We start from the raw sequence: 19,782 nt of genomic DNA, 5'->3' as shown, positions 1-19,782 counted from the left end.
TGAGGGGGCCTCTTTTCCCACACCTTTACCCATATAATGTGTTATGAAACTTTGGTGTTTACCAATTTGATAAGTTAAAAAATGCTATCTCAAGTGTAATTTAAATTTGCATTTCTTTTTTAAGTGAGGTTGAGTATCTTTTCATGTGTTTAAGAACTTTTGATTTCCCTTTTTTTATACAGTAGCATTTTAACCAGAGGTTGCCTGTAATTGGAGTCCTTAGAAAACTACGTAGTGGACTATTCATAGAGAGGCAGAATGACCCAGTAATCCTAGGGAAGAAACACTCTGGAGAGATAGTCTGTAATTTCATGAAGTTTTCCTAGCCTCAGATCTCTGGGTAGTTGCCCTGGTTTGTGTAAACTGAATAAGTGCTGAGACCCAGTGCTCTCATGTTGTAACTGATATTTCTTTATGGTCAAGAAAGCACTGATGATGATAAAATCGTCCAGTACCATTGGGAAGAACTTAAGGGACCTCTGAGAGAAGAGAAGATTTCTGAAGATACAGCCATATTAAAACTAAGTAAACTCGTCCCTGGGAACTACACTTTCAGGTAAATTTGGATCCTTCAAGTTTACCATAGGCCATTTCTTTTCCCCTTGTGGGTTTTACATTCTTATAGGAGTAACTCTGATAGATATCAAATTCCCTGTAGAGTTGGTTGATAATATAACCTTTGGTTCCAGTTGGTTCTTTGAGCCGTGTGGTAATTGTGGTCACAACAGTGGTACAGTGATAACCTTTTAGGGCAAAGGTCCTTGCATAATAGATTAGGATCCACACAGCTACTCCTTCTCAAAGGCTTACTTGGCCATCTATCCAAACCTTTTTTTAGAATTCCTGTCATTAAGTGAAAGGGCCCATCTTCCTTTGCCTTTTCTCAGGAAAAATCTAGAAGGAATTTACTCTCATTTCTACCCTTTGGGAAGTGCTTCCTCAACTTATGATATCTCAAAATCTTTACATTTGATGAGTGGTTTATTTGAATGTGATTTGTAGGATCTTTCTCTGTTGGGGCTTTTCAGAGAATTTGATTCAAAGTCAGTTCTTTCGGGAACTAGTGTTGACATACTAGATTGTGATTAATGAGTGTGAGGTCGACTCCAGAGTAATCCTCCTTATAGTTGCATTATTCCTTGTATGCTACAAAGCACTTGTACACGATTGTCACATATGTACACTGTACTGTCCTTATTTACATCTGAGAAAATTGAGACTCAGTGTATTTACTAACTTCTCTGAGGTCACACAGCTAGAGCTGAAACGCAGATTTTCTAATCTCCAAGTCAGGACTCATTCTACTCTGCTCCTTAATTTGACCTATATGTATTTTGTTTATGCTTCCTTGAATGCCCTTCTCATACTGTTGGGGTTCTGCCTATCTTTAAGAACCTCCTCAGTTTTCTGTGAGGCTCTCTGAGATCCCTCCAGACAGGAAAGGATATGTCCTTCCTCTTTCCCTGTTGCCTCAGTGCCTCTATGGGGTGCCTGCCGTGGTGCAATGGCTTGTTCACGGGTATCCGTCTTCCCCACTGGATCTGAGATTAATCACATTTTAGACACTACCAGAGACGCAGCAAGGAATGTCCTAGCACAGCACCTACCATATAAATAAATATACAAGTTCTGACTTAGCAGCACTCTCATTGACTCAAGACTTCAAGTGAATGAAGGGTAGCTGCCATTACAACAAGGTAGGAGCCTTCCCATTGACTTAAAATGGAAATGTGAGTTGGTTTTTGCCTTAGATTTCCAATATAGGAATTTTAACATTTATGGAATTTAGCCTGGGCACGTTGATCCTTTTTGAAATAGTAACAATAATAGTTACTGCTTCTTGAACATTTACCGTGTGTTTAGTACTGTTCTGAGCTCTTTGCACACAGTAGTTCATTTAATCCTTGTAACTGGTATAATTACAGTACTCTTATTTTATACATTAGGAAATATAGTCACGTGAGGTTAAGTAACTTGCCCAAGATCACACAGGCTGTCTGACTCTAGAGTCTGAGCTTTTAACTGCAGTGTTAACCTAGAGTGTTTGGGTGCAGTTCTTTGTTTCTAAGCCTCAATCCATGAAATGATAGGATTGGGTTTGATTAGCATTAAGGTCCAATCTGTTTGATTCCACTTAGCTTTTCCTCTCCCTGCCTTTACATGGCAGTGACCTCTTTCCCCAGCCCTGTAGTCAGCTGCTATTTGGTTCCAGGACTTTTACATGCAAGCCAGGGACTGTCTGAGGTAAAAGTCACATTAATGGGCAGCTGCCGTTTTGCCATCTGCCTATAACTTGCTTTTGTTCTGAAATAGGAGACAAATAAGATATGTTAAAAACAAACAAACAACTGAAAACAGGGAAACTGGAAAAAGAGGAAAACTTCTATGGAGTTTGCTTTTTCAGATGTTTACTGATTCGCACATGTCTGTGTGTCTGATGTTTTTGTGTTCTTTTTCTAAAGGCTGTAACATCAGAAGTCCCCTTGAGACCATAGGTTAAAAGTGAGATTGTGGGATAAAAACCCCACAGATGTCTGGCTCTTTCTGTGGCTGGTGGTGAGATTTAAACAAATGACATGTCTTTTATATGCTTTTCCTCTTTCTGTCAGCAAAATGGAAGGAGCCCAAACCTCCTTGCTTGCTTATGCTCACATTTTGAGGTGGCAAGAGATTTAGGCTGTTCAGCTGGAAGGCATCATTTAGGTAGAAGCCTGCTCTTATAAATGAACATTTTTTTTCTCTTGCAAATTCTCTTTCACACTGGCACAAAGTGTGGGACTGTTGCGTAGGAGAATGCATTTCCCTCTCAGGCTCCTGTCTTACTGGAGCCAGCCCTCCTGGTCCATCCTAGAGGCTCTCTGCCCACGGAGTCCATTACTGCGCTGTGTACACAGCCAAAACAGGATGATGGGAGCCTGCTGCAGTCAGAACTTGCTTCATTTAGCGTAGCGTCTTTGAACCCCATAGGAATAGGGGCCAGGGATTATTGCTTCTTAAGACTTGGTTCTGGGCTTTGGAGTCAGAGAATTGGGCTTGCAGTTTGGCTCACTATTTTGCTCAGGGTAGGTTTCCTAACCTCTCTAAGGCTTCTATAATAGTGACATTGATGATACCTTGTCTGTGTGATTTTTGTGAGGGTCAGATCAGACAATGCTTGTAAAGGTCTCAGCCACAGACACATGCAGGCAGCAGAGTGAAATGGTGCTAGAGATGTATTGTCTAGATTGAGATCCTGATTCCACTACTTTCAAGCTTTCAAGCTTGGGTAAGTTACTGTATCTCTTTTTGCTTTGCCTCGGTCTCCTCATTATGTAAGGAGTAAAATGGGGATAGTACTTTACAGAGCTGTTGTGAGGACTGAATGATATATAAAGTGCTTAGAACAGTGTCTGGCACACAGTAAACCCTCAGTCAGTGTTAGCTTCTAGTATTATTCTAACTTCCCAAAAAGAACGGTAGCCTTACCAGTTAGTAACCCTGCCACATTGGTATTTTTTAGCCTTAATTTTCAGTTCTTCCATGTTTATTCCTCTTTCTTTAAGCCCATCCCTGATTGCACTCCTCTCTCTGTCCTGACAGCTTGACTGTAATAGACTCTGATGGAGCTACCAACTCTACCACTGCAAGCCTGACAGTGAACAAGGCTGTGGATTACCCCCCAGTGGCCAACGCAGGCCCCAACCAAGTGATCACCCTGCCCCAAAACTCCATCATCCTCTATGGGAACCAGAGCACTGATGATCACGGTATCACCAGCTATGAGTGGTCACTCAGCCCAAACAGCAAAGGGAAAGTGATGGAGATGCAGGTAGGAGGGAATCGTTTCTGTCTTTTTTTGCCCAGGGGAGTTAGAGCTGCTGGACTGGGTTACCCATCCAAAGCTTATTTTTCTCCATCTTAATAACCAAAGTCAGATTAGTGCATAGAACATTTGAATTTTTGAGAAAAATCTAGAAAGGGGCCTTTTGTTAACAAATTAGCAAAAACCTTTATCTTAAATGTTTAGTATTAGAGGAAAAGACTGGTAGCTGTTCCAGGATAATTTCAGGGAGTCAAATTCTTTAGAAGCTACAACGGTGCAGATCTTTTTTTTCTTTTTTTTCACATTAATTTTTATTGGAGTATAGTTGCTTTTCAGCGTTTTGTTAGTTTCTGCTGAAGGGTGCAGATCTTAGTGAGCTCTATTACAAATTGGAGTAGATTGCCTGACTAGATAGTGAGCATCTTCTCTCTGGAGATATTTAAGAACAGATCTCAGATCTCTTTAGATCTGTCACCAGGCGAGTCACGTAAGTAAATGAAGAAAACTAGATGGGGGCTGTGGCAAGCCAGAGAATGTAAGCCCTGACTGAGGGGGTCAGCGGCCTCTCAAGTCCAGCTGGTTGTTGCCACGTTGGAGTATGGTCCCAGTGTTGCTTAGCTCCTCCAGGTTTTTAAGTGAAGACAGAAATCTAGACTTGTGTGTGAAATTTCCCAACTTTTAAGACACTAGGGTCAAATAAAATGTCTGCAAGCTGGATTCAGCCCAGAGGCTGCTAGTTTTTGCCTGTTGTTCTAGAAGTTCTTGCATTGGCAGTTTGCTCTAAATTATCTATAATGTTCCTTCTGACACTTGAGTCTATGTTTTCATATTTGAGGCATGACTTAAAGCTCACGTTTCACCTGGCTTTCGTTTAGGTATCGTTAGCTTTCTCTGCTGTTGCAGAATCTGTACAGACCTGTAAGGGCACAGCACAGCATTACAAAGCACCTTGAGCTGTTGCTGTCACGTTTTATTGAGCCGGCTTTGTTAGTATCACACTGTGGCTTCAGTAGGAAGAATATTGTTTTGTAAATTGTGTGATTTTACTATGTGTTAATGATTTTCTTTCTGGCTTGCGTCACAAACAGATCTTGGTTATCTCTGCACCTCTTCCTGTACTCCCCTACCTTGGGAGAGCTCTGACTTTATTTGAAACTGTTGCTGTGTCAGAGGGTTATTCCCTTGAAGAGTGAAACTTTTAACAAAATGTCCCACAGTGCCTGATTGAGCATTCAGTTATTATGTTGAATTGGGAGGTGATGGCCCACTACCAACTTAGGTTTAGAACACTGGGTAAATCATTTAGACCAGAGTAGGACTTATTGTATGATGTAATTCTCGGAGTCCACTTGTCTGTGTTTATATATCCAGGGTGTTAGAACACCGACCCTGCAGCTCTCTGCCATGCAAGAAGGAGACTATACTTACCAACTCACAGTGACTGACACAATAGGACAGCAGGCCACCGCTCAAGTGACTGTTATTGTGCAGCCTGGTAAGTTCTCTCTAACCTTGTGGTGCAGGCTCTTCTGTGGCTGGTCCCTTGACCCTTGGGAGGGAAGAGGGCTTGGGTTCTGAGCTCTATGAGGGTAGAAGTGGGAGTTACCAGTCCACCAATCCTGTGGCAACTTCTGTTGTCCGTTCCCCTAGTGCTTTCTTCATAGCGGGAGAGAAAGAGTATTTCACAGCCGCGCTTATGCCCTTGCTCTTGGCTAGTTATTCTGCCTTCAAGGGGAGCTAGCAGATAGAGTCTCTGCCAGCCCAAATCCTACCATGTCCTCTTTTTTTTTTTTGGCCAAGGCTTGTAGGATCTCAATTCCCCGACCAGGAATTGAACCCGGGCCACAGCAGTGAAAGCGCCAAATCCTAGCCAGTAAACCACCAGGGAACTCCCCCTACCATGTCCTTTAAGGGCCAGCTTAAAGCCCACTTCCTCAAGAAAGCCCTACCTCATCTCTCAGACCCTTTCCTTTGAACTCCTTTAGCATTATACTTCAAATTTAGCAGGGCGCTGTTAACTTCACTATCTTCTTCCATGTTCTTTCAGAATTTTCATATGGTTCAGTCTGTATTCTTCACGGTGAGCTCCCTGACCATACCCTTACCTCCCACAGTATCTGACAGCTCTGTGGGTGGAGAGGCAGAGTCCTTGAGGCTTCTAGAACATACGTCCCAATTGATTCCCCTCCTTTCCCAGCTGGACTGCCTGCTTTTGACCTCCAAGTCTCTGTCTTCTAGAAAACAACAAGCCTCCACAGGCAGATGCAGGCCCAGATAAAGAGCTGACTCTTCCCGTGGATAGCACAACCCTGGATGGCAGCAAGAGCTCAGACGATCAGAAAATCACCTCATATCTCTGGGAGAAAGCACAGTGAGTATTGACACAAAACCCTGACGTATGCAAAGGCTCCAGACCTTTGAAGAGCAAGGTTTTACTTGCTTTTAAGAATTTACTTTCTCTTATTAGCTTATCCAAGGGGGATTACCGAGAAAGAAATATTTGCAATCCCAAACTTCAACTCTAAGAAAATGATATAATTTTTGTAAGGAAAAAAAAAGCATGCTTACCATCAGCTGTCTCCAGGTAGTTCTTTGTGGTCCTGGTGCTTTTATAGGTACAACCCATCTGCTGAAATGCATAGTTTAATTACACTTGAGAGGCAGCATGGAAGGGGTAATGGAGCAGAAAAATACTGTTGCTCAAAATTAACTGGGTAAGGCTGGCAGGGGGGATGGGGCAGAGCAGCTATTAAGGAGAATTGAAAATTCATCTACAAAATGAAAGCATTACTCTGTTATTGTTTCCTTGAAGATACCATTTACCATTTATGTTAGCCAGAGGCCAAAGGCAGTAACCCAAATAATACTAATTAAATTGGAATTACCTAATAGAACCATTCCTGGTTCTCACAGTTTCTTTCAGCGCCTTTAAACCATAAAAAATGGAACTCAGATTTTATGCAGGATCCCACAGGAAGCAAAAGAATTCCAAGGAGGAGTTAAAAGCATTGTCAGTTTCCAAAGGTAGCAACCACAGGACAGACTGGGTTTTTTGTTTTTGTTTTTGACTAGGGTGTTAGAGCTGGGTGGGGAGGGGCTGTAACTTGACTTGTAAAAGCACTTGACTTATGATTAGTGAGTTGGATTCTAGAAATTATTTTCCTTAGCTTTTGCTTCTGTCTTTTGGAGAACCTAATTTTCCTCAATCTAGCATGTTTTCATTGTAACTATTTATTGAAGATACAGCAGATAAACCTTTTAGTTGAGCTTTATTAGTGTTTACAGCAGAAATAATGCTTAGCATAGTTTCTTGGAGGAGAATCTGTTTCAAGAGGGGCTGCTAGGGTCAGGGTTATACATTTAAAACAGCAAAACAAAACAGAGCAAAACCTGGGAGTCTGCAGGTTTCTCTGGTTGTCCTGCAGTGTGAAGGCAAGCTCTGAGGCATTTGGATCCTTGAGCAGAAGGGCTGTCTGGTATATGTGCAGTGTTGTGCCTGCATGTTGGCACAGAGCTCACTCCCCTGCTGCAGTATGAGGCCACAGGGGAGAAGGAAAGATACGAGGCATCCTGGGTCCTCTGTGGCCCCTGTCCAGGAGCTGGAGGGAGTTTTGCTTATAGAATTGCTAAGAAGAGGTTGGTTTTTCCCTGAGAATTCCTCTGTAGCGTTGGCCCAGTTCCTTCCCCTGACTCTTCAGCAGGAGGGAGTTTGGCATATGATTAAGAAATGCATTTTGCTTCTTTGCTGGCAAGAGCTAAACCAGCTACTGGGCCAGAAATGCTCTTCAGAAACATCACTCTTAAATCATTCTTTTGATCAGAGACCTGCTCAGAGCACTTTCTTCCTTTTACGAACTGGAACAGCAAAGGGTTTGAATGTTCTAGAAGCTCTTAAAAAGGATAAGGCTAGATGTATTTCAAAGCTGGTGAATGAAATTTTCTGATCGGCAGGTAGCCTGTATTTTGGGGCCAAATCACACTCTGTCCAAATGAAATATTTTTAAACATGCCCTCTCAAGGTGTGGGAAACAATAGTTCATGTCTTAGCTCAGGCAATAATTGTCTGCTCCTGCTGAGTCGGAGACAGGAGAGCAGTAGGTAGGTACAACTCCACCCTCTGTTTCTCTCTTTGTCCAGGGGACCTGATGGGGTACAGCTCAAGAATGCTAACAGCAGTGTCGCCACTGTGACTGGGCTGCAAGTCGGAACCTATGTGTTCACCTTGACCGTCAAAGATGAGAGGAACCTGCAAAGCCAGAGCTCTGTGAATGTCATTGTCAAAGAAGGTACCTCGCTGTCTTGGGTTGGTGTAGCAGCCTCTGGGTCAGATAACTAAAGAATCCATCATCTCTTGTTTGGTTGCAGAAATTGATTAGAGACAAAGTAGGGAAGAAAGTTAGGTGTAAGGGCCGCTGTTATGTGCTTTTCTAAAACAGCCTTTGATTGAGTGACTTTTAAGGTGAATTTTAACTTCTTGCTTTTCCTCCCTCCCTCCCTTCCTTCCTTCTCAGTTGAATAGGGAAAGAATTAAGGGTTTTCTCCTTTGCATTTTTATTTTGCTTCTGCTGCTGGGGTTTTTGTGACTCTCCTGCTAGCTACAGTGACACCTGCTGGCAGACCTTGGAATGGCTGCCCTGCATTGTAGCTGCCTGTGCTTATCCTAGGAGCCTGCAGGCTGAGGCCAACTTGAACAGGAGTGGATTGGCCTTGCTCTGGTGTGCAAGCACAGTGATCAGTGATGGTTTGGGGAGAGGCCTATAAGCTGATAGTAGGAAAAACTATCAGATATGCAGATGACCCCAAACATAGTGAACTCAGTGAGTAGAGAGCACACACTGAGTAAACAAAGCTGCAGGTGGGGCCCAGGATAAGAAAAGTGTCTCTCTCCTTTTTCTCTACTAAAGTGTTAAGGAAGGAATCAAAAAAGATGTTCAGAGAGTAACATTTTAAGCCATATTTTGAAGATAATTTGTGGTATCAACTGATGAAACCTGAACATCAGGGCTTCAGACCACTTTAGGCCTTTGTTTCCAATCATCATATAGCCCCAAAGCAGAGAAATGGATTCCTTTTGGGGAGGCTGCTATGAGAATACAGAGGAAACTATACTTGTCCCCTCTGCTGTACAGTGTCAGGGGAACATTTCTTTCAGTGGGACTGGAGCCTCAGGACCGGTGGCACTGGTGGCTTAAACTCTACACTGTTAGTTGCTGACATGGATAAGCACTTAAAACAGTTCTTCATTTAAGATGCTTTTGATGTTTAATTTTCTCATAAGCCTCATGAAGAAGCATTTCTTCTTTTTTGTGAATGTTACATTTTTTTCAATGGTTTCTGTCTGTTTAGAAATGAACAAACCACCTGTAGCCAAGATAACTGGGAATGTGGTAATTACCTTGCCCACGGATACGGCAGAGCTGGACGGCTCCAAGTCCTCAGATGACAAGGGAATAGTCAGCTACCTCTGGACTCGAGATGAGGGGAGCCCAGCAGCAGGAGTAAGTGTGCCAGGAGGTGGAGAGACACGGGTTGAGTGGTGAGGTGGGGAGAGGAGGCGGAGCCAAACACTCCAGTGTCTGCTTTTTTTGGGGGGGAGGGGGACAAAACCACAGCTCTCCCTTTATCCAGTATCTGGTTTTTTTTTTTTTTTTTATAAATTTACTTATTTATTTATTTATTGGCTGTGCTGGGTCTTCATTGCTGCACACGGGCTTTCTCTAGTTGCTGAGAGCAGGGGCTACTCTTCATTGTGGTGCACAGGCTCCTCATTGTAGTGGCTTCTCTTGTTGTGGAGCACGGGCCCTAGGCGTGTGGACGTCAGTAGTTGCGGCACATGGGCTCAGTAGTTGTGGCTCATGGGCTCTAGAGCACAGGCTCAATAGTTGTGGCGCACAGGCTTAGCTGCTCCGTGGCATGTGGAATCCTCCCAGGGCAGGGCTCGAACCCGTGTCCCCCGCATTGGCAGGCAGATTCTTTACCACTGCGCCACCTAGGAAGTCCCAGTATCCGTTTTAACCAAGTGGTCTCTTGTGTCAAACCTGGATTGCGCTCTGAAATCCAGGGAGGTTAAGTGACTTGCTTAGGTCACCCCTCAAGCTAGTGTGGAACAGAATGTGATTCTCTTCCCTGATCCTAGTCGCTGTGGGCTGTAGTGCCATCACAGAGCAGAAACTGCCCTGAGTGAAAGCTGTCTAGCCCAGAGGGGGCTTAGTTATGACAGATGCAGCAGCTGACTCTACGAAAGGAGTGTGGTTTTATTCTGCAACAAGGTCATGTTGTTCAACCCCACAGGAGGTGTTAAATCACTCTGACCACCACCCCATCCTCTTTCTTTCCAACTTGGTTGAGGGAATCTACACATTTCACCTGAAAGTGACTGATGCGAAGGGTGAGAGTGACACAGACCGAACCACTGTGGAGGTGAAACCTGGTGAGTTTGTTTAGTGAGGAGCCGGAGTGGAACTGCTGAATCGGCCCTGCAGGGCCATGATCTTAAGACCCTTCCCCCAGCATGGACAGAGCCAGATGGCATATTCAGCTTTTAAAAAATCTAGAACCCCCAAGCTAAGAATTTCTTAGAGACTTTCTGTTCCAACAAGACCTCTCCTACCCACGCAGAAATATGGACCTCCCCCTACTTAGCTCAGGTGGAGAAACAGAAATTCAGAGAGGGCAGGGCTTGCTCAGTTTCACACAGCAGTTGTGTCAGAGCCAGGCCGTTGGGCCCCTACTCCAGCACTTTCTCCTCTACGTGTGACTGATGAGAGAGGGCTCAGGGTGCTTTGGGAATCTGAGCACAGGAATAACTTGAGTCATGATGTCTCATCAAAACCCAGCTGCAGAAAACAATTTATTTTTGTAGTTGAGCCTCAGGCTTTATCTGACAACCCCCAGGGAAGGTAAAGTAACTGGTGTCCTTTACATTTTTCAGATTTGCAGAAATAAAATTTCTTTCTTAAATAGAACCATGTTTTTTTATTTTGTTTTGAGGCTAATTTGGTATTAGGGAGGAATGAGTACAGGGTGAGGTAGAGCTTTATAAATCCCTAGCAATTGATGAGAAGACAGTAACTTTAAACCTACTCTTAATTATCTAGGCCACGCTAATATGCAGGTGTCTTAGATGGGAAGGGATCTTGGCAGGTCTTCCAGTCCTTGTCCTGCCTCTCTGAAGGACAACAGCCAGGACACTGTAAAGTTTCTTCTGCGTTTAAAATCAGATCAGAGATAGTCTACTAATTATGTAAATTATACATCAGGACAGGCAAATGGTGCCTCCAAGTATGTGAATAAGGATTCTGAGTAGTCACTTTTAACTTCCAAGTATAAAACAGTCTTTAGGACATAATCAAAAGTAAAACACAATGGTTTCACAGTTCTAGAATTGTAAAAACATTGTCTGGCTGTGATGTTGTTTTAAGGATATCCTTGTTTCTTGGCTGCCTGGATTTCCTTTGTGTTTACAGTTTTCAAACCTATAGGGCAGATGCATTCCCATTATTGTTAAGATTGTTGAGGTGGAAAATTTCCCTCCCATTGTTGTAGACAAAGTACAGCAAGTCACTGAAAATCAGATTGGATTGGGAGAGATTGCTAGATACCCGCCACTTGGCCTGGAGAGTTCAGCAAAGCTAATTGGGCAGAGACTTTTAAAACAAACCTTGAAGTGTTTCTCTCTTCCCCACTTCCTTCACTAAGCCCCATTGCTTTGGCCTGGTCCCCAGCACTTGTGTGGTAATTCTCAGGTTGGTGTAGAGACAAGGAGTGCTTCTGAAGCTCTCCAAGCCAGCCCCAGATTGCTGGGGACCAGGATGAAGCAATAGGGGAAATCACTATCGTGCCTTTCCATTTTGAAAGAGATCAGTTGCATTTCTGAATGCTCTCACCACATTCTCTCCTGGGCCAAAGCACATACACAGTGGCAGGTTTATGTTAACTCTGCTACTTCTAAAGCCATGACTGATCCACATGCTTTCCAGATCCCAGGAAAAACAACCTGGTGGAGATCATCTTGGATGTCAACGTCAGTCAGCTAACTGAGAGGCTGAAGGGGATGTTCATCCGCCAGATTGGGGTCCTCCTGGGGGTGCTGGATTCCGACATCATTGTGCAAAAGATTCAGCTGTACACGGAGCAGAGGTAGCTGGGCAATGAATGGGGGGAGAAAAGGAAAGACCAGGGGTCCCTTGGGCTTCTTGGTTGAGCTGAGAAATAGTGTGGGTAGGTAGAGAAGGGTGGGCTCTCTGATCAGGAACCACCCATGGTGTTCATTTCATTATGAAGAAGAAATATACTCCTCTAGTACAGGTCATGTGCTCTGTACTAGACACTGCAGCAGGGTACAAAGTCAGAAGAGGTTTTTGATGTTTGAAGACCATAGTCTAGTAGGAGAGATAATCAAGTTAACATATAACAGGGTGGATTTAACCGAATAAATGCTATTGTAAGCCGACAGGTAGGGCGTCCCCAGAGAAAGAGAATCAGGCATGGCTTTCTTGACATAACAAAAGCCATTTTTGGCCTAAGTCATTTTGTGATCTAAGCCTGGCCACGATATTTGCCCTTGAATAAGTCTCAGTAATTAATGATCTTAAGGGAACAAAGAAGGTAGGAACAAGGAGTTCCCTGGTGGTCTAGTGGTTAGGATTCCAGGCTTTCACTGCCTTGGTCCCAGGTTCAATTCCTGGTCGGGAACTGAGATCCCGCAAGTTGCGAAGTGTGGCCAAAACAAAACAAAAAAGAATTCAGGAACTAATGAGTCTTATCAGGCAAAAGAAGTAACAATAGCAAAATTAGTAAATTAGTTGGAAAGACTCCCAGTTCTGTTTCAGTGGTAAAGGTAGCCTGAAGTACTCAACCTAAGGAATGATGACATCGACCTTTTATGACCCTCATGACCCTCAGCTAAAGCTTGGACTGTCGACTTTTGTCTCAATTCTATGCTGAATTCTCCTCTGCTCAAGCCCCTTCATGAATATGCATGTACCCTTAGCTGGAAACTTCCCCAGTTTTGCTGTTCAGGGGGACACTGCTATGGGAAAGAACCCGGTGTTCTCCTTACTTGCCGCAAATGATTAAGTCTTCCTTCTCCCCATCTTTGGCTTGGTTGTCTTTTGGCTCAGCACCACCTAGAGGAGAACCCAGTTTTTGGGTAACACTATCACGGAGATGCAGACAAGGGTGATTGATTCTTCCAGGAGGGTTGGGTTGTGGTAGTCCAAAGATTTTCTAGAAGTAAAGCTTGCATTGATCAAGCATAGAAGGACTAGGAGGAAATTCAGAATAGGGAAACAGCATGAACAATGGTCCTGTGGTATGAGATTACAAGAGTTTCCTCTGGAAGAAGTCCTTGAGTTCAGGTTCAGAGCATTTAGTGGGCCCTGGATATGGTGGATGATAAGGCTGGCTCTGTAGACTGAGAACAGTTATAAGCAAGCCAAGCAGTTTAGTTTTAATAGTTTGGGTAGGAGGACTCAAGTTTGTTTTATATGTGTGAAGTCTTTGTTTGTTTTGTTTTTGAAGCAAGGATATTAGATTTTTTTTTTTTCCTTAGGGAGATCGGTACTGTGGAGGCTAGACTAAAACAGGGAGAGACCAGGACTTCCCTGGCGGTCCAGTGTTAGGACTCTGTGCTTCCACTGCAGGGGATGTGGGTTTGATCCGGGGTCGGGGTCGGGGAGCTAAGATCCTGCATGCTGCACAGCCAAAAACAAACAAACAAACAAACAAACGAAAGGCATAGATCAAAGACTGGGAGACCAATCAGGAGGCTTTTGGACTAGTCTAGCACAAAGGTGATAACACTTGAATTGAGGTGGTGGAAATGGCATAAGAGAAGAGGAAATGAAAAGAAATTCAGAGGTAAATCAGTAGGACTTGGTGACCCTTTGGAAATGAAAGTGAGTGAGCCATCAAATATGAGCATTTTTGTTTGGCTGCCTGGATAGATGTGGGATGCTGTTCACTGAGGTTAGGGATGCAGTAGGAACCAGCTTCAAAGAAAGGCTGATGAGTTTTGACTGTTGAATTTGGGGTGTCTTTGTGGGTTACACAGGGACAGGTAGTAGCACGTGTAGACTGGAACTTGAGGTGGAAGGAAAGGCCAGAGATAGGGAGTCACTACATACAGGCAGGTGTTTGAGCCATGAGGACAGATGAGTCACACTGGGGGAGTGTCAGGGGGGTTGAGGACAGAGCTCTGGAGAACATCAATATTTAAGGGGGAGGCAAGGGAAGAAGGACCAGCAAAGGAGACTAAGAAACAGCAGTCAGAGAGGTGGGAGGAAAACCAGGTGGGAGCAGTCTGCTGGAAGTTAAGGGACAAGCTGGCAGTAGGAGGACTGCCAAAGGATTCAGGTGCTGCAGAGACAGGTGTGGCGAACACGCAAAACAGGCTTTCAGGTTTGTAATTAGTAGATCATCAGAACTCTAGTGAGATCACTTTACTTAGGAGCTCCAGGAAAGGACGCTGGCTTTGAGCAATATTGGGGTCTCAGCCAAGGTTAGAGACCTGAGGTGAGAGCAGCGATTCCCAGCTCCAGCGACGGAATGTATCACCTGGAGCTTTCTGTGAACATGCCATTACCCGAGCCTCACCCCCACAGATGATTCAGTTGGTCTGGAGTGAGGTCTGAGCATTTAAAATTTTAAAACTCCCCAGGTGAATCTAATGTGCAGTCAGGGTTCACTGGGTCAGAGACAGCATGATGTCTTTCTAACTTCTGCTCAGCAGCCTGGGAGGAGGAAGAGGGAAGGTGGCTGCTGGGATCGATCAGGCTGCTGGAAATTGGCTGGGACAAAGCAGTGGAAAGACACTAGCGAGCGTGTGGATAAGAGCATTGTGGAAGGGTCTGCTTGCAGGCTTGCCGTCACTGCATCTGGGACACGAGGAAGAGAGAAGCGTCACAGTGACTCTGTGTTTCTGGCTTGGCCTAGATTGGCTTAGCTGAGGAGTTCAGGAGGAGGATGTGATTAGAGGGAGTGTGTTACGATGGGAAACAGCATGGGCCTCACACCAGGCAGACCCAGCTTCTGAGCCCTGCTCTGTTAGTGGCAGCTTGGTGACGGTGAGCAGGTTACTGTACCTCTCCAAACCCGTTCTTTGCTTGTAAAAATGCTAGCACCCATTTTATAGGGTTGTTGAAGATTACATAAGATAATGTTTGTGTAGTCCCTAACACGTAATGAGTTAGTTAGTGATTATTATAAGTTTATTTTGGAACATGTTGGATTTGGGATGCCTGTGGAAGATCTGGTGCAGATATTCTAGCAAGCATTTGCAGATATAGATTTGGTCACTCAGGAGGACATGGGGAGAGGAGACAAAGATTCGAGGGTTATTTGTATATAGACAGAAATTGAAACTATAAGCATGAATTAGGTAACTAGGAGAAAATAGGAGAAATGACCACAAAATTTTTAAATGAATTTTTATTGGTGTATAGTTGCTTTACAATGTTGTGTTAGTTTCTGCTATACAGTAAAGTGAAGCAGTTATACCTATACATATATCCACTCTTTTTTAGATTTCCTTCCCACTTAGGTCACCACAGAGTGTTGAGTAGAGTTCCCTGGGCTATACAGTAGGTTCTCATTAGTTATCTGTTTTATATATAGTAGTGTATATATGAGAAATGACCACAAGTCTTTTATGGGAAAGGGCTGTTCCTTGATTCTGGAGTTTATAATACCCCATTGTTAGCCTCACTATGAAGCAAGCTTTTAAAAGTCTTTTAGGACAGAGTTTCCCATACTTTCATGTCAGTCCACACATAGAAAATGATGCTGTTTATATAGCACTTTGGAATAGACAATTATACTGGAAGCAGCTGGTCCAGGGCCTCTGGGATACCCAGGTCGCACCCAGCCACGCTGTGTGCTATGGGGATCAATACTAGAGGTATACCTAGAAACCCAGTGTGACGCACTGATTGAGAAAGTTCAGTTTGTGAGACTAACATGGAGTCACGAAGCAGGCTGCCAAAAATGGAGGCCAAGGCATAGAGAACAGATTTTGTGCCACCCAGAAATGCGTTCAAACATGGTCTACCTTGGACAGAAGTTGACAGTCAGAAATCAAACAGATTCTGGGCCTAGAATAACATAATCTTGCACTGGCCACACCGTTGTGTAGGGTCTTCCTTGTTGCTCTCATAGTAATGATGATTTTGACTATGTTTTAACCTGTGGGTAATGATTTGATGCTGTCCAACCGTTTATATTTTACAAAGCACTGTGGTTTGTCTTACTTACAACCCAGGTATAAACCCAACAGCACCACACACTTAGCTGTTAAAAGGCTGCCAGCAGGGATGTACCCATAGCCAAATCCCAGTTTTTCTGACCTCCAGTTACCTTTTGGAATAGGTCTTCTTGTTAGTTGGGGCAGCTTAGGGCTTTTCTAAAAGCATAGACTTTGGAGTCAGACATATCAGGGTTGGGATCTGGCTCTGCCATAATTAACTGTGTGACCTTGGGCAAGTTACTTAACCCCTCTGAGCCCCAGTGTTGTCCTCTATGAAATGGAGATGATGCTGATAGCCCCTTTCTCACTGGCTTGCCGTGAGAGAATGCGTATGATATTTAGTGCAGTGTCTGGCACGAACAGAAGGTACTTAGCAAATGGTAGCTACTGGTATCATGTTGACAGCTTCAGCTCATTCATACTGTTGCATGTCTCTGCAGCACCAAGATGATATTTTTTGTTCAAAATGAGCCTCCTCACCAGATCTTCAAAGGCCATGAGGTGGCAGCAATGCTCAAGAGTGAGCTACAGAAGCAAAAGGCAGACTTCCTGATATTTAGAGCCCTGGAAATCAATACTGTCAGTGAGTAACCCTGGGAAACTGGGAATGAGAGCCTACCCAGTGTCCACAGCGCACCTGTCTGCCCCTGCTGTCCTAGGGCTTCACTGCCTGCTCTCTGGGAACAAGGAGATAATCACTTTCCTCCACTGCCATTATCATGAAAGAGTCTCGTCTCATTGCAGAGCTTCTTAACCTTCCATGGGCCCCTGAGACAGCATTCAGAGGGGCTGTGAGTTTGAATGGGAAAAAGATTACGTCTTTATTTTCACGAACCTCTAACTGAAATTTATTGTTTTCCTCGATCATGAAGGTAGGCAACAAACTACAGTTCGTATTAACAGAACATGTGACTTCGAGGCAGTGGAAGTCTCAGATAACTTGCATCACACCACAGGATGAAATAGCATTTTTACTCATACCCACTTCAAAATTATGACAGTTGTTAGACACACTTCTAGATCTTGTTACTTAATATTTTAATAAAGACATATATTATTTTAAAGTTTTGTATTCTTAAATACTTCAAAAACATATTTAGTATAATTGCCTTCCTTTGTAATACTATGTGTTTTATTTTGGCAATTAAATCATTCAGAGCAGGGGGTCTATGGGACATAAAAGATTAAGAACTGCTGATATGGAGAAACAGCAAGTAAAAACAGTCTGGAGCCTTTCTAGCTGCTCCAGTTTTATCCAACCGTGATGATAATGGTGGGTGCTGTGCCCAGCTGTGAAGGCTCCTGGGGCTATGGAGCAGAGGGTCCCTTCGTATCTTCATGGGCACTGGAAGTTGGTCGTCCCCTGGCTCTGACTCCTGTTGACTCTTTTCCCTTTCCTGCTACTTTCAGCATGCCAGTTGAACTGTTCTGACCATGGCCACTGTGATTCATTCACCAAACGCTGTATCTGTGACCCTTTTTGGATGGAGAATTTCATCAAGGTGCAGCTGAGGGATGGAGATAGCAACTGTGGTGAGTTTTCTGCTTGGGACCGTGCCAGCTGGTTTGGCATTGAACGTGGCTCTGAGTTGAGTGGGTGGGTGTTGGTGTTTCCAAGGCAGAGGAGCAAGCCCGGAGAAGAACTTTGTGTATTTTCTGTTTGCAGAGGACTTTTACTTCCTTCCTCCACACTTGCTCAGGGTTAGGGGAAAGCTCTGAAGCAGTTTTTTGTTTTTGGTTTTAGTTTTTTTGGCTGCCCAGCACAGCTTGTGGAATCTTAGTTTCTTAGTTCCCCGACCAGAAGCCCATTCCCCCCTTTCTCTCTGTTAAAGCTCCCTACAGCCTGCCCCACTGCCCCAGGTCTCAGAGCAGCAGCTAGAAAACAGGGGCAGTTCATAAGATTTAAAGTTTCAGCTGCCTTTAACACCAAGGTCTCACCTTCACTAGGGAACCCCAGGGGCCTTCTTGTTTACGAAGTGAAGCCGTCACCTGCCCAAGGTGGGCAGCCCAGACCTCCCTTCTGGCCTCTCTTTTCACTACCCTTAATATTGTGTTTTTCTTGGCAGAGTGGAGCGTGTTATATGTTATCATTGCTTCCTTTGTCATTGTTGTTGCCTTGGGAATCCTGTCCTGGACTGTAATCTGTTGTTGTAAGAGGTAAGGTGGACTTTCCCTGGAAATTTTTTGGGGCTTCTAATTACATATTTATTCATTAGAGAAGTGTCTGGCACCTTCTGCATGGAGGGCGCTGAATCCTGGGTTTCTTCCCTTCCTGTCACTGTTACATGCCACGCCCACCCACAGCGTGCACAGAAAAGTTCTGCTTACCCTCTGACACTCCTGAGGACAGAGGCACACTCCTTTAGGGTGAGCGGCTGTCACTGCAGTGATTTGCAACCTGGAAAACGTTGCTGTGGCTGGAGTGGGAGTGGAAGGGCCTGGGGTGTGGACCTGGCTCATGTCTCTAGGGTGTGTGGCCTTTAATACTCCGCACCGCAGCCTCACCACCTTAGTGCGTGGCTTCTTTTTTTTTCTTCTTCTTCTTTTTTTTTTAATTGGGGTATAGTTGGTTTACATTGTTGTGTTAGTTTCTCCTGTACAGCGAAGTAAATCCGCTTTATGTATACATGCATCCCCTCTTTTTTGGATTTTCTTCCCATTTAGGTCACCATAGAGTATTAAGTAAAGTTCCCTGTGCTATACAGCAGGTTCTCATTAGTTATCTGTTTTATATATATTAGTGTATATATGTCAGTCCCAGTCTCCCAATTCATCCCACACCCACTTCCCCCCTTGGTGTCCATGTGTTTGTTCTCTACTTCTGTGTCTCTACTTCTGCCTTGCTAACAGGTTCATCTGTACCATTTTTCTAGATTCCACATGTGTGCATTAATATACGATGTTTTTCTCTTTCTGACTTCACTCTGTATGACAGTCTCTAGGTCCATCCACATCTCTACAAATGACCCAATTTTGTTCCTTTTTATGGCTGAGTAATATTCCATTTTATATATGTACACATCTTTATTCATCTGTCAGTGGACATTTAGGTTGCTTCCATGATCTGGCTATTGTTAATAGTGCTGCAGTGAACATTGGAGTGCATGTGTCTTTCTGAATTATGCTTTTCTCAGGACATATGCCCAGTAGTGGGGTTGCTGGGTCATATGGTAATTCTGTTTTTAGTTTTTTAAGGAACCTCCATACTGTTTTCCATAGCAGCTGTATCAATTTACATTCCCACCAGCAGTGCAGGAGGGTTCCCTTTTCTCCACACTCTCTCCAGCATTAATTTTTTATAGATTTTTTGGTTTTTTAAAATTAATTAATTAATTTATTTATTTTATTGGCTGTTGGGTCTTTTTTTTTTTTTTTAAGAACTTTTATTGAGATACAGTTAACAGACAATAAACAGCATATATTTAGAGTGTACAATTTGGTATCCCAATCTCCCAATTCATTCCCCCCCAACCGTCCCCGCTTTCCCTACTTGGTGTCCATATGTTTGTTCTCTACATCTGTGTCTCTGTTTCTGCCTTGCAAACTGGTTGATTTGTACCATTTTTCTATAGTCCACATATATGTGTTAATATACGATATTTGTTTTTCTCTTTCTGACTCATTTAACTCTGTATGACAGTCTCTGGGTCCATCCATGTCTCTACAAATGTCCCAGTTTGTCTACTAACTTTGGGTTTTGTTTGCTCTTCTTTCTCTAATTTCTTTAGGTGTAAGG

General features: G+C 43.8%; 1 protein-coding gene across 12 annotated transcripts in view; it reads left to right on the top strand.

Annotated features, from left to right (window-relative positions):
• Nucleotides 1-19,782, top strand: part of KIAA0319L (KIAA0319 like) — a 129,168-nt gene that overhangs the window by 100,511 nt on the left and 8,875 nt on the right. For 7 of the 12 annotated variants that reach the window (XM_057704847.1, XM_057704854.1, XM_057704882.1 and 4 more), the window contains 11 exons: nt 424-556; nt 3,580-3,808; nt 5,174-5,297; nt 6,041-6,173; nt 7,940-8,088; nt 9,149-9,300; nt 10,094-10,232; nt 11,782-11,941; nt 16,487-16,629; nt 17,457-17,579; nt 18,113-18,203. In XM_057704847.1, coding sequence (XP_057560830.1) covers nt 424-556; nt 3,580-3,808; nt 5,174-5,297; nt 6,041-6,173; nt 7,940-8,088; nt 9,149-9,300; nt 10,094-10,232; nt 11,782-11,941; nt 16,487-16,629; nt 17,457-17,579; nt 18,113-18,203 — 1,576 coding nt within the window. Of the gene's footprint in view, nt 1-423; nt 557-3,579; nt 3,809-5,173; nt 5,298-6,040; nt 6,174-7,939; nt 8,089-9,148; nt 9,301-10,093; nt 10,233-11,781; nt 11,942-16,486; nt 16,630-17,456; nt 17,580-18,112; nt 18,204-19,782 lie in introns of those variants that run through there. The other 5 variants (XR_009048705.1, XM_057704892.1, XR_009048706.1 and 2 more) reach the window with 5 other exon arrangements.

This window comes from Hippopotamus amphibius, chromosome 1 (genome assembly GCF_030028045.1).
Source record: "Hippopotamus amphibius kiboko isolate mHipAmp2 chromosome 1, mHipAmp2.hap2, whole genome shotgun sequence".
Taxonomy (NCBI): domain Eukaryota; kingdom Metazoa; phylum Chordata; class Mammalia; order Artiodactyla; family Hippopotamidae; genus Hippopotamus; species Hippopotamus amphibius.
The sequence above is the reverse complement of the archived record's forward strand: the minus strand, read 5'-3'. Positions and strand labels throughout refer to the sequence as shown.